The 13476-nt window shown below is 35.6% G+C and overlaps 1 protein-coding gene and 1 long non-coding RNA gene across 10 annotated transcripts; one reads left to right on the forward strand and one right to left on the reverse strand.

Moving 5' to 3' along the window:
- Positions 1-503: 503 nt before the first annotated feature.
- Positions 504-2556, forward strand: LOC148783951 (uncharacterized). The gene is made up of 2 exons (XR_016041946.1): positions 504-1036; positions 2308-2556. It is a non-coding gene; the product is annotated as an uncharacterized LOC148783951 (long non-coding RNA).
- A 2287-nt stretch (positions 2557-4843) lies between these two features.
- On the reverse strand, positions 4844-12991 carry LOC18440716 (rRNA processing protein-like protein). 9 transcript variants are annotated; one of them, XM_088848677.1, is made up of 4 exons: positions 12831-12991; positions 12075-12129; positions 9693-9881; positions 4844-5994 (listed from the first exon to the last, which is right to left on the reverse strand). In XM_088848677.1, exons 3-4 carry the CDS (start codon positions 9721-9723, stop codon positions 5147-5149), a joined length of 879 nt encoding a protein of 292 aa, XP_088704803.1. In that variant the 5' UTR covers positions 9724-9881; positions 12075-12129; positions 12831-12991; the 3' UTR covers positions 4844-5146. The 9 variants fall into 9 exon arrangements, with proteins under 9 accessions (XP_088704803.1, XP_088704842.1, XP_088704806.1 ...); XM_088848716.1 differs by lacking the exons at positions 9693-9881; positions 12075-12129 and adding an exon at positions 9380-9433 and having other exon boundaries at positions 4844-6049; XM_088848680.1 differs by lacking the exon at positions 12075-12129 and having other exon boundaries at positions 9693-9853.
- Between the last annotated feature and the right edge of the window lie 485 nt (positions 12992-13476).

Below are 13476 nucleotides of genomic sequence, written 5' to 3' on the forward strand. Positions count from 1 at the left end.
GTAAAAATCTCAACAGCTCACATCATGCAAAAGGAACCATTATCCATGCTCAACTATCAACACAAATAAACTACTAAAAAAGACCATAAAAAACCATCATTGATGCACTTCAATCCTCTCTCTCTCTCTTTTATATATATATATATATATATTATGAACACCCCATATTCTCCAAGGGCCAGAAATGCCGGGAGGCCCCTACCCCAAAAGTCATTTTTTCCTCTTCCATTTTGGGGATGTGGGGTCATCCCAAAATCTTTTGTGGGTCACATTAGAGATCTCCAGAAAAGGAAGGGTTTCCAAAGTGTGGTGCAAAAACATGTTGTGTATTACAGCAGGCAGAAGCAGTCATCTCTCAAATACACACACACACACACAATCAGACAAACACCTTTTCATAGAGTTCTAAAAAGATGTGTAGAATGGTCGGCTAAGAATATGGCAGTGCGTTGAAGCAGTTAGGCCTATAAAAACAATGGTACTTATATGGATTGGGGGCGGGAAGAGGGAGAGAGAGCTTGTGTAAGAGAGCTTCCTGGCAAATAGTCCAATGGTGTTGTTTCTCGCCTAAGGGCCTTGCATGAAGAGGTGAAGAACGATCTGCAGCCAAGGATGACTTGCCGACATGCTTAGAGAGAGAGAGAGAGATAGAGAGCGAGAGAGAGAGAGAAGTTTGTTGGGACACAGAGGTATGTTGTGGAGTAACAAGGCAATACGGCACTGCACATGCATGAATTCAAAGAGAGAATGCATGACAAAGATGACTGTTTTTTTTTGGTAATGTTGACCTTGTGACAAAGATGACTGTTTGCATGAAGAAACCAAAATATGGAACAAAGTTGTGTCCATGTGTACCAGAGAGAGAGAGAGAGGGAAGGTTGTGGGCCATGTGTTACAGAGAGAGAGAGTAGGAAGGTTGTGGGCAAGTTGTCTTTGGCTACGTTGCGTTCTCTTCTTCTCATGCAAGGCCAAGCCGATCCAACAGTCGATAAGCAGATGATAGGCAATGAATCCATCTCAATACACTTCCTAAAAGGTATGTGATAAACAAACTTATCCCCCAACATATATGAACACACAGATATGTATGTATGTATATGCCTGTGAATGAATCTGTGTGTAAATAATCCAAGGAGTCCTACAAATGCGTTTTTTTTTTGCTTTTTTTACAATCAAGTCCTCCAAGGAAATGATGCCCTAACTTTATACGTCCAATCAATCGTTGCTCAAAACAATTAGGCAAAGCATAGCCTCTCAATTTACCTAGAGATGGATACATGTATCAGAATATGATAAGCATATGAGTGTGAGGAAATGGCAATGCCAAAATTTGCCTTTCAGAGTATCCAAGTCAAGGTGGGGATTTAGGCGTCGCTAAATACTTCTATAGCGAGATTTCGAGCCAATGTTTAGAAGTCTCTAGGCTTCTAAAGTATCACACAAGGTTATCGCACCCTTGGTGTGTCTATCATGCCAAAAAAACATTGACATTTCTGTCCATGTCACATTGCAATTTTCAAACCCAATATACATCGGCCAGTGATAAATCCAAGTATCTTGAGCCTAAGATATTTCATCAATTCATACACCAGGAAGACCTGAATTTTAGACTAATATTCATGCCTGGATATTTTCTGCAAGTGCAATTTATCCAGATGATAGATGTTGTTAGTGACAATTTCATCACCAAATGACATAATTTAAATCAGTTCTCCAAAAAAAAGATATAAAATTAAAAAAAAAATACAAAAGAAAAACGCGGATCAATTGCTGATCCAAAAGCCAGAATAGGTTAAATTTGCAATGAATGAATTAGAATAGTGACTGGGATTCTTCAATAATGTACCTAGAAAATAAGAGAGCAAATAACAGCATTTCAAGTAGATTACTATTTGTTGCATCAGCAAATGAGTTTTGAGTCCTTCAACTATGGTTTGGGGAAGGAGAATGTTAAGACATAACCGAACAGTAACCAGGCAGCAAATTATTTATTACACTAATCACGACTATCTTCAGGAGTGTCAGGAAAGGGATTGGGTCTTGGATCATAAGCAAACCTTGGACTTCTTTATGACCTATCAAATTTGGACCTTAAGTTCAATAGTAATTCTCTCCAGTTTTTTCTTTTGTCTCGGGCCTCTTCTACTATCAGTTTTTTCTTTTGTCACGAGCGATTTTTATTTTCAATGCCAACATTTGAGTTTTTACATCAATCTTTTTGGTTCTATCAATGAACAAGAAAGTTTGATTATATTAGTCTATGCTAGTAACATAGATTCAATATCTTTTTTTGACCGTGTAACATAGGTTCCATATCTCCAAGGCAGATGGAGATCTTAGAGGAGACTTTTGCTATTACAGGCCCATTGGATATCTCTTGGTGCCATATGCATAGAGAAAATGGCATGGGGACTCTAAAGTATGTTTTGAGTTTATGGTAGCTTTATCTCCAGGCTAAGATGATATATGTAACGAGTATCTTGTTTAATTATCTGAAAATCAGGATCTTTTAAAATAAAAATGTGTATGACACACGTGAACATACGAGTCAATTCAGAACAGATTTGGTAAAAGTAGTTCTCATTAATATCGATAAGCATGGATTTGTACTCTGGCTAGTGTTAATCAGCGATTGCAAACTGCTCAGTGAACATCAACAAATTTGGGGAACCACTGAGATGCTTTCATAGAATACAAAAATCAGACAAATAATGAAAGGCAGCATATAAAATAATAAAAAGAAAGGAAGGCATCATGTGCCAGAGTTTATGGGGATCAGATAAAGCTCCAAGTTGCTTAACCAGTCAATAAAGCACAAAAATAATGATCTTTAATTTTTTTTAAAAAGCACAAAAAAAATTATGGAGACAGCTAATTATTAGGAATTTTTCCTGAACTTCTCTAAAAGCAATTGGGCATACACCAGAACAAAGAAAGAGACCACGTAATATTACAAAGAGATAAGCACATCCAACAATATGTCTCATGGTAAGTAGTCTGACGGCAACCGTTTTCACTACAATTCACATGGGCAAGAGAAAGCTAAAAACATAATTCACAAGTTTAAATGACTCATCAGATTATACTACTTAGCAATGTATTAGCATGCGTAGCAAAAGCTTTCTAAATTCCATTCAGATTCATGCAAGCGTGAAAGTCAAAAAGATTATGAAAGTTTGGGCATGAATCATCAAGTGGCACGCATCACCATTGGGTTTACCCATTCGGGATAAAAAGCAATGCACGTGCTGGTAGTTACAACCACAGATCCCAATAGTGAACATGAACCATCAAATTCCTGCTTTTCCAAGGACATGTTAACGATCTTTCAAATCAGGATATTTCACATGCAAAAACCCACCCTATCAAATAAATATTTCAAGAATCCCAGCTTTGATATAAGGGAAGTTTACAGAAGTAGTGTCCCATTTTATTTTCGGAATTCAAGAATAGTCCCCTATATATTATAAATTTTATGGTCAAGTCCCACTTTCGAGAGTGTGGCATATTTTAATTCGATTTATTTTTCCAAGTATCAGATCAAGCTAAATTTTGGGTTGTGCATACTTTTCACCATAACGCACACGTAAAAAATACAAAAGAAGTCATTTGAAAAGGCCGAAAATTACCAAAATACCTCTGAAACTTGTAGGGTATTGTAGGCATTTTTATTAACGGATTATTATTTTTATTTCTTATGGTGAGAAGTACAAATACCCCAAATTTGAGCTCAATGTGATATACAAAAAAGTAAAATAAAAAAAGAACCTTGTGCTCTAAAAGAGGGGGACTTGAGTGTAAACTATGTAATATAGGGGACCATCTTGAAATTTCAAAAATAAAATGGATTCTTCCATAAATTTCCCTTGATATAACCAACTTTCATCAGTACTACAATACATTTTTCAAAAAGGTGTAATTGTAGAGATGCATGTGACTATACACAGCACAGGAGGAGGACACATTCACTGCTTCAAAGAAGATTTTCTTGTGGAGTGTTTGCGTTTGCAGATGCATACAACCAGGGACATAGCACTCTAGGTCAGGACCTTGCCCTTTTCGTTAGTTGTTCATACAAATGCAAAAACAATTGTCATACACTTCGATTATCTGAAACAAGGTCAAGGGTTACAAGTGTTACCATATGGCTTATGGTAAGCTTCAACACATAACCAATTGGGATAGACCCATCCAGAAGGAAGGATTTGTGTATTTCATATCAAAGGCCATGTTTGATGGTGAGGTACAAAACTTGAAGTGCCAGTATTGCAAAAATAATCTGGCAGCTGAACTTGTTAGTGGAGACGATCTTTTTCAAGCCAATATTTAGATTTGCAAAGCAAGGATCACCTCAGAACTGGAGGCTTTAACCAAAATTCTAGAAAGATAGTTAAAAATCAAATTAGATGAAAATACACTAGGAGTATGTCTCCTTTTCTGTAAAAGCAACTTGCTGAAGGGCAGCACATGTAAATGTGAATTTTTTTTCAGATTTTTTTCTTTTTTCTGAGATATATATTTAATGTGAAAGTTATTCACAAAAATAAATAAATAAAACCGTAGTTCAACACAGAAATGGTCGAAAAAACGCAAATCAACACATTAAAGGTTTAACAGTTCTTGCAGCCAGAAACGAATGAATTGCAGAAGGTGCCCTCACATCAGAAACTCCATTAATCCATTCCTTATTTCAATGGGTTTGCCCACATTCCTTTTTTCAACAGATTTGCCCATATTCCTGACTTTGGTTGTTTTAGTAGGATATACCACCATTTTCCATCGAAACAAAATGTAGGATATGCAACGATCATCCCCAATATCACAGGAAATAGGCAAAACAACATCCAAAATGGATCCCAGATTGAGACACTCTTGATACTTTGATAATATGCTTATACATAAAAAACTAGAATAGATGATTTGGCAGCCTGCTCCCTTACACCAAATCTAACATCCTCACGAGATAAGCTTGTCTACTGAAAAAAATAAAAAGAAACAAAATTGGACAAGCTAAAGGATTTAGGAGGGTAAGCCAAGCAGAATTAAAAAAGAAAACCAAAAAGAAAAAACAAAGGACAAGAGCAAAAGCAAAAGCAGCCCGTCTCATGGGATGGAAGTGATGTAAGATAAAACATGGAAGTTGGCTCTACCTCTTCCTTTTCTTGTTCGCTTGGGCAGTGCCTTTGTTAAATCCTCTAATATCATTAGCTGATTCCGCATTGTTCTGTCTCTTCAAACCTTTCTTTCCTCCATGTCCAAACTTCGTGTTCCTGTATTCCCTGCTTTTCCCACCCTTTCCTGACCCCTTCCCAAACTTCCCAGCATGCCTTGCATTACCACCAGATCGATCACCAGGGGCCACGCCAGGCCTCATTTTCTTTGGCCTCTCAAATCCCTCCCCTTCTTCAAAACCAAAATCCAAGTCAACCTTGGACCCCCCGGTGCCTCCATTCTGGCGCTGCTTCCTCCACTTCTTAACAGATTCAATCTCATGTTTCTTTTGCTTGGCTCTCTCCTTGAGCTTTTCGGCCTGGACTTCTTTTGCAATCCTCTTCGCCTCCCTTGCTTTCCTCCTCTCCTCTGCCTCTTCCAACTTCTTCTTCTCGAACAAGAGCTTACCCTTCACTTTGACCATGTGGCTGTCACTTTTCACCATCTCGGCATAGTAATCAGGAGGCCTAAGAAAGGGAATTGCCATGCTTTGAAGTCTCCCAAAAGCCTGCCTCGTTCCTTCGAGAGCTTGGGTGTAGAATGCCATCTCACGAGCCAAATCGTCATTTACATCAATATCTCTCTCCAGATTTACATCAATGGATAGCTTCTGGATCCAATCAATGTCTTTGGGCCATGCTATGTCCTCAAGTTTCTCGTGGAGGCCCTCTGCATTGTAGATGGCATCCTTGGAAGGCTCCATGAGAGGAACATCTTCTTCTACTTCTTCAGATTCGTATTCAGACTCCATTTCCTCTGAATCGGGCTCCATGGCTATTTCCTCTGGTTTCAATGAAGGAATTAAGTTTCTTGGACCCCAAATTTAAAATTGCTAAACCTATGATAATTCAAGCAAAATAATGCCTGTTATATTTCCACACATCAACATTTCTTTATTATCTAATACAATATTATATAATTACCCCCAAAAATGCATCAGATAACTTCTTGTTCAACAGTTTATAAAATATTTTCTTCATAAACCTGAGAAAAATATTTATGAAAAAGGCCAGTCCAGAACCTGAAACGACCAATGGGGTAAAAGAAGAAGGCCTACAGGAGAGCAGGAAGACTAAAAAGACAAACCAAACGACCCTGCTAATTGCAAATGACAATAATTGAACTATAATAGTTCCAATCATTACCCTGATTTGTGGTTAGACATGAGGAATCAACATATATGCAATCTCCTATGACAGTAAACCTACATATCATTCAGCTATAGTTTATTAGACTCTCTCTCTCTCTCTCTCTCTCTCTCTCTCTCTCTCTATATATATATATATATATATATATATATATAGATATATATATATATATATATAGATATATATATAGGAAAAGTCTTTCCAACACCTATAGGCGAAAATGAATAGTGTTTTCGCCTACCCTCATCACCGTCTAAATTTTATCGTGCGGTCACAATTTGTCCAGTAATGTTTTATTTTTCATTTTTTTTCTACAAAACAGAGTGACCTGAAATTTTGAGGGTATGTACATCTTACTGAGGTGCATCTAATAAAAATATAAAAAAAATTATCCTTAAAAAATAAATTGACCAAAATACCCCTAAAACTTTTCGGGGATATTTTGGTCAATTTTTTTCATCTAAAATAATTTTTTATATAATTTTCAAAGATTCTCCTATTTTTTATGAATACACGCCCTAAATTTCAAGTCATTCCGATTTGTAGAAAAAAAAATAAAAAAATGAAACACTACCGGACAATCGTGACCGCGCGATGAACTTTGGACGGTGATGGGGGAAGGCGAAATCACTGTTTATTTTCGCCTATAGGCGTTGCGTAGTGTTTTCCATATATATATATATATATATAACCTCACTACTGTTGATGACTTCATTGGTTCATTGGCTATTGCAACAACGTTGATTTCCCAAAATTTCATAACATTCCAAATAAGCCATCATTATTGTCAAAGCCTTTTCCCAACTAATTGAATTAAGCTACACAAATCTTATTCCGTCATTCTGCTTTTTGAAGGACTACCCTCAATAAGGCCATAAGTCCCCATATCTTTTCTCGTTACTTCCAACTATAACCTTTTCAGCCTACCCCTTGCCCTTTTATTCCAAATAAACCATATGAAACTAAAACAAGATTTATTAAAAAACAAACAGATGCCCCACCCCTATTTCTTTTCCAAACCAGCTTCAATAAACAACCATACAATAAAGAAGAGAACTTGACATTGTTTCAAGAATGCATTAAAACTAGGACATATGAAACAAAAAATTCGTGAGGAACTAGATAAAATAAATTTGCAGAAAATCATTAAAGCAGAAGACTGCCTGGTGTGATGGGACAAAACCTAAACACTTGAAACACCACCTCCCCCCCCCCCCCCCCTGCCACCCCCCTAGGTGGGTGGGAGGCTCCCCACAACACCCTCTTGCTCCCCCACCCTCTCCCTCCCTCCAAGACTCTCTGATCAAAGAGAAAACATAAGATACATAAGATCTTAGCTATACAAGTCAAAGAAAGATCTTAGCAATACAAGTGAAAGAAAAAGAGTAGGCGGTAGGATTTTGAAGTGAATTACTCATGGGTTTGGACTGCAAAGGATCAACAAACTGGTGCAAAGTTAGGGGAAACCAGATTCGCTAGTTAGAGGAAACTAGGAATGGGCTTAGGATGGGAAGGATGAAAGAAATACCCTATGTGTTAGATCATTTATCTAAGAACCTCCAATACGGGCATGTTTGATAACTGGAAGCAAGAACATGAACTGGAAATTGGAAATTACTAAAGAATTATAAATTAGTAGTGCCTGAAGAAGTTCCTGGTTTCTGTGTTTCTGTGTTTGATAACATCCCTGGGAAGTTAAGAAGTTCATGGTTTCTGTGTTTGAAATTCCTGGGAAGTTAAGATTGAAATTCCTGGGAAGTTAAGAAGTTCTTGGTTTCTGTGTTTGATAACCTCCTGGGAAGTTAAAGACGAGCTGGGTATTGGATTAGCTTAAGTAATAGGCATGACGTAAATGTCAAAATTGAGATAGATATTTTTTATTTTTTATTAATTTGTAGAATATTATTTTTTGGAATACAATATCAATTGAAAGTAAAGTACAATATTATTTTTCTGTAATAACTTGAGCACTACTTATATTCACCACTGATGCCTCCATATCCCAACCTAAAAACTATGCAATTTGTTGGGAAAATTCAGCTTATTAAAGTAGTGAAATGCTACTCAATTTTTGTGGTAAAAAAGCTGAATATTATAATAAAAATTCAGTTGTCAACAAAATTTAAAATTATACCAATTGCTGCCTCATAGAAAGAGTACTAACAGAAAGTAAGACCCTAAATAAACCACAGGGATGAGAACAAGCAAGTTAAGTTATCAAAGCCTTGGGACTCAAACTCCTCACAGATCACACAACCAGCTGCTTCAAAAGCATAAGTTTCCAGGAATAACAAAGCCTCTTTACCTCTATAAATAAACAATAGCATAAGTTATACGAGATAATCACATGACAAACACTAAATCCTCATGACTCGAGAAACATTAAAAATCAGCACTGAGTACGAAACAGGAACATCCATGCTTAATCAGTGTAAAATATCACACAAAATAATAATTCATCAGTTAAAAAACAAATTTAAAAATTAGAAATTACATCTTACAGGGAAAAAAGAATCATTAAATCTGAAAATTCATAGATTAATGCATCCCAACTTGAAGGAAGAACCCAATGCACAGCGATCCGCAAGTTTTAACCAAAGAAAAAAAAGCAAAAATGTCATAAATAGTTCACAAACCCCAATTATTGTTTTTATTATCAAACATTACAGATCCCACTTAAAATTGCCAACAAGAACAGCAAACAACAACAATAATATTTGAATTCAGGAAAAGCAGAAGCACTCCACTCAAATTCACCTTGAAAATTGACCAAATTCCTTGAAATTTTGTTGCAGATCAACGATTTATCACCTCAATTCCATGGAATAATAGTGCAATCAAGAAAATAAAGCATTCATCAAAGAGAAAAAAGCAAAAAGGTAATAAATAGTTCATAAACCCCCATTCATGCTTTTTTTATCAAACATTACAGATCCCACTTAAAATTGTCAACAAAAACAGCAAACAACAACAATAATATTTGAATTCAGGAAAAGCAGGACCACTCCACTCAAATTCACCTTAAATATTGAACACATTCCTTCAAATTTTGTTGCAGATCTACGATTTATCACCTAAATTCCATGGAATAATAGTAAAATCAAGAAAATAAAGAATTCATCAAGGAGAAACATGACTAACTCCGGTCAAAATAAAAAATGTAAAATCCTTCAAAAGTTAAAAAAAATCAGAGCAGTTTCATCTGATTTGAACCCTAAAAAAACTTAAAACCGACAATAAAAACAAATACCTTCAAAATCACTGCATTCCAATCAAAAAGAACAGAAAAAAGGAAGATCTATAGCAGAGAAGAAGAGAAGATCTATAACAAACCTAGGCATGATCCCATCAGGCTGAATCCCATGCTTGAGACAGTAAAGCTCCCAACACGAATTCCCCACTTGAATCCCTGCCTGCCCTATGTGATGAATGCTCTTTCCCTCATTTTGTCTCTCTACGCTCTTTCTCTCTCTAGCTTTGACCTCCCTCTCACCCTAGTGAGGGATGAGGATTTAGCTCTGGCTGTAAGCGGTGGTGCCAAGAGAGGGGTGGCTCAGTGCGAGCAAAGAATTGGAGACGGCCCCAAGAGAGGGGTGGCTCAGCGCGAGCAAAGAATAGGAGAAGAAATCCTAGGGCAAAAATTTTTTTGGGGATGAAGTTTAACCAAACTTCTAATTTCAAGTTCCGACCTTTTGGTCTGAACTTTTTTAACATACAAAGATGTGAACATGAATTGTATAGTGGAGTTCTCAATTTGACTTCCATTTTTTTACCAAACACAAAACATGAACAGTATTAGGTAAGTTCCAACTTCCAGGAAGACACTTCCTGTTATCAAACACACCCTACTTGTCATAATTTATACCATCTAGGTATGAAACTCCCACACCTCTCCTAGGGAAAATTATGGTATAATTATAATATGAGGAATTATAAGAAAAACTTTATGTTACTGGTCTTTCGAAATACAAGCACATGAAAAAATTTGCTATTGATGCCTTCACACCTGCGCATACCATATGCCCATGTTGTCACATGAAAATTGGAATCACATCATACTTTTGGAGTTTCTTTACAGTAGTCCTTGTAACGACAATATATTGTGGTAAGGAGATATGATTTCACTCATGGGTTGCATTAAAGTCGGAAAACTTGGCGAGTCTGACTCATACTCACTGCGTTACTAAGGCCCTACAGGCTGCAGGGTGCATAACCAAAAGATATGGGAACCGGTTGAGTGTAGCCATTCCCAATAATTTACCTTTTTTTTGGGTTTGGACTCGATTGAATTTTGTGACAAACTTAAGTCTATTAGACCAGCTCGTGCTCGGGACCCTAGAAAGTCCCATCCTGAGTCCTTGTTTTTTAGCAGCTAGTTACAACCATGGTTTTGTTGAGGCAGTTGACACCCCAATTACATATATTCAATAGGAAAATTATCCCACTTATCATGCATACCAATGTTCAGGGACTCGGCCGAGTCGACTTGGTCTCAGCTGAGTAACTCAAATTCAGTTAAGTAGTAGTGTACAAACTCAGTATGGCCGTAATTTCCTCAAAATACTACACCCAGATAATAGACTTATATGCAAGGATTAAATCAAAAGAAATTCCAGCAAATAAAAAAAAAATTAACACAATCACAACCATACAAGGGACACAAGATTTTTAAATGTGGTAAAATGCCAAATTGGGGAAACATTCACGGTCAAAATTATCGAAATATTTCCATAGTAAGAAAGAAGTACAATTTTGGGATGGGTATAAGCCACTTAGCTGGTTCATCCACTTTTCCCCTCCATTTTTTTTCTTTTTCAGTTCTCTTCCTTGTAAATTGAAGAAAACCCCCCCAAAATTATAACTTCCCCAGGTGGTTGAGAAACTTCTTTTAGCAAGTAGTATGTGTCATGTGATGGGGAAGTTGATTCCAGATATTAAATCCTGATCAAGTAAATTGGAAAGTACAAATAAATTCATAAAATTATATTTCTTAGTAATCAATGTAAAAAAGATGTTCCTAAAGTAAAACTAAATTCATAAAATTATATTTCTTAGTAATCAATGTCAAAAACATGTTCCTATATAATTTTGATGATGATTTATGGACTTTCTTTTTATCATTGGCTCTGTTTTTATATTTTCCACCCTTTTTAAATTTTCTCAATTATTTCCAGCTGTAAATATATTTTTTCCAAATTCTGTTTTTTATATTTTTCATCATTTTTTGAATTTTAATGCTCTTCATGTTTTAGTTTTCTTTCTACCAATTTTTTTATTTTCAACAACCTTTTTGTTTTGTTTTTTCCAAATTTATAGCCCTTTTAGGAATGTATAACAGAACGATGCACACATATGCATAAAATGCCTAACTGTTAAAATAAATAAATAAAAAAAGGATAAGTCCGTGGGGATTTGGCCCATACCCTTTGGTGAGAATGAGAATGGAGTCCGAGACTTCATCATAGGACTTGTTATTACTACCGCCAAAGCCCCGGCCCATTCTCAAATGCCTAACTGTAAAAGGTTCACAAACCTTGTATATGCTATTGAGCCATTTAGTGAACTTAAGCCATATATTCTCGACCAAATTGCACAAAAATAATAAGCATGAGAAAAATCAAAGAGAGAATTTCAGGCTATACAGCAAGAAATTACTCCTTAAGAATAACAATAGAGATATTAAACTCAGTTTGTCTAGTTTCACGGTAGATGTACCTGCTCAAAACACTGCAATGGACCTTTGAAGGAAACCCTAATTTTCCCTTTGGCCCTACAAATGAACTCCATGCCATCAACCAAATAAAATTTTCTCCAAAAAATAGGGTGTGGTTTCTATAAGGTTGCAACCTTAAACAATCCAATTATGGCGCACCGCCAAATTTTATCATAACATATAATTTTGGTGTAAAAAAATCTTAAGATTATCTGAAAATCCATTTTTATATCTAATTATATAATTTTAAACTCTAAAAATGGTTAAAATCAAATGGTTAAAATCAAGTAGATCTATAAACATATGAACATCTTGAAAATGGACGGTCTAGATAATGTGTTGCAAGATGCACTATTTCTGGAACTTAAAATCTTTTTTTTTTCATATTTGTTAATCTCGATGTCCAGATGATCAATTAGAGGATTTTTCAACAGCACAATGAGATTTAAAAAATAAACTTCCAATGCATTTAATTTATATTAAGCACACAAATTACACTAAACAATCAAGAAAGGGTCAAACCCCAGAGTCCCTCTCACTAGAAGTGTTTCGTAGAGATTTATATAGTGAATCCCTGGATTCCATCCCTACGATCATGAAAGGGGCTTGTTTTTCCATCTCTTTCACTTCCCGTGCTTCTCTTTCCATTAGAAAGAGAAACATTAAGAAACTGCTCGATGGAAAAGACCGACAGAGACACAGAGAGAGAGAGCCTCTGTCCAAACCAAGACACAAACGGAGAAGAAGGGGACACTCACCTCAGTTTTCTTCTTCTACTTCTACCTCAGTTTTCTTCTCCTACTTCTGGTTTTAATAGAAATAACGAGAGAAAGAGTGAGAGGAAGAGAGGATCGGTCTCTCAGTCTGGGGCTTAAAACCCTAAAAACTCAATAGGGTTTTTGGATTTCCAGCCGGGGGCGGTTCCCATGAGTCAGCTGACTCATATGTACATATACGGTCTCCATCAAAAGTTCACTTTAAACATGAATTTTGTTCCAAAATTCTGGAAGTTAATAATATGAAGATGATCATAAATATGAAAGAACAAAAAAATATATTAAACTTGGAAAAGTTTATATAACGTTAAAACCTTAAAATGTAGAAATACATATGCATCTCAAAAATCTATTGAAAAATGTTGTTTTAATGTTGAAAAATGTTTTTTTAATGTTGAAAAACTTTTTAATTAATCATCCCGACATTTAGATGTATAAATATGAAAAAACAAAAAAAGAAATTTGAGCTTTTAAAAATAATGTATTTTGTAATATATTATCTAAATCATCTATTTTTAAGATTTTTATATATTTTTAGATCTATTTTTTAAATTTAAATTTTATAATTAAATATAAATATAAATTTTTAAATAATTTTAAAAATATTTTACACCAAATTATTATAAAA

The sequence above is a fragment of the Amborella trichopoda genome, chromosome 1 (assembly GCF_054954075.1).
Source record: "Amborella trichopoda isolate Santa Cruz 75 chromosome 1, AtrichopodaSantaCruz75HAP2 v2.0, whole genome shotgun sequence".
NCBI lineage: Eukaryota > Viridiplantae > Streptophyta > Magnoliopsida > Amborellales > Amborellaceae > Amborella > Amborella trichopoda.

What these genes read in the sequence shown, in the direction of transcription:
- LOC18440716 (XM_088848680.1), bottom strand. Translation starts at nt 9,723, where the DNA reads ATGGGATTCAGCCTGATGGGATCATGCCTAG. An exon ending in CCTGATGGGATCATGCCTAG is followed by an intron (nt 5,995 to 9,692) that starts GTTTGTTATAGA and finishes CATTGAAACCAG; the next exon opens with AGGAAATAGCCATGGAGCCC.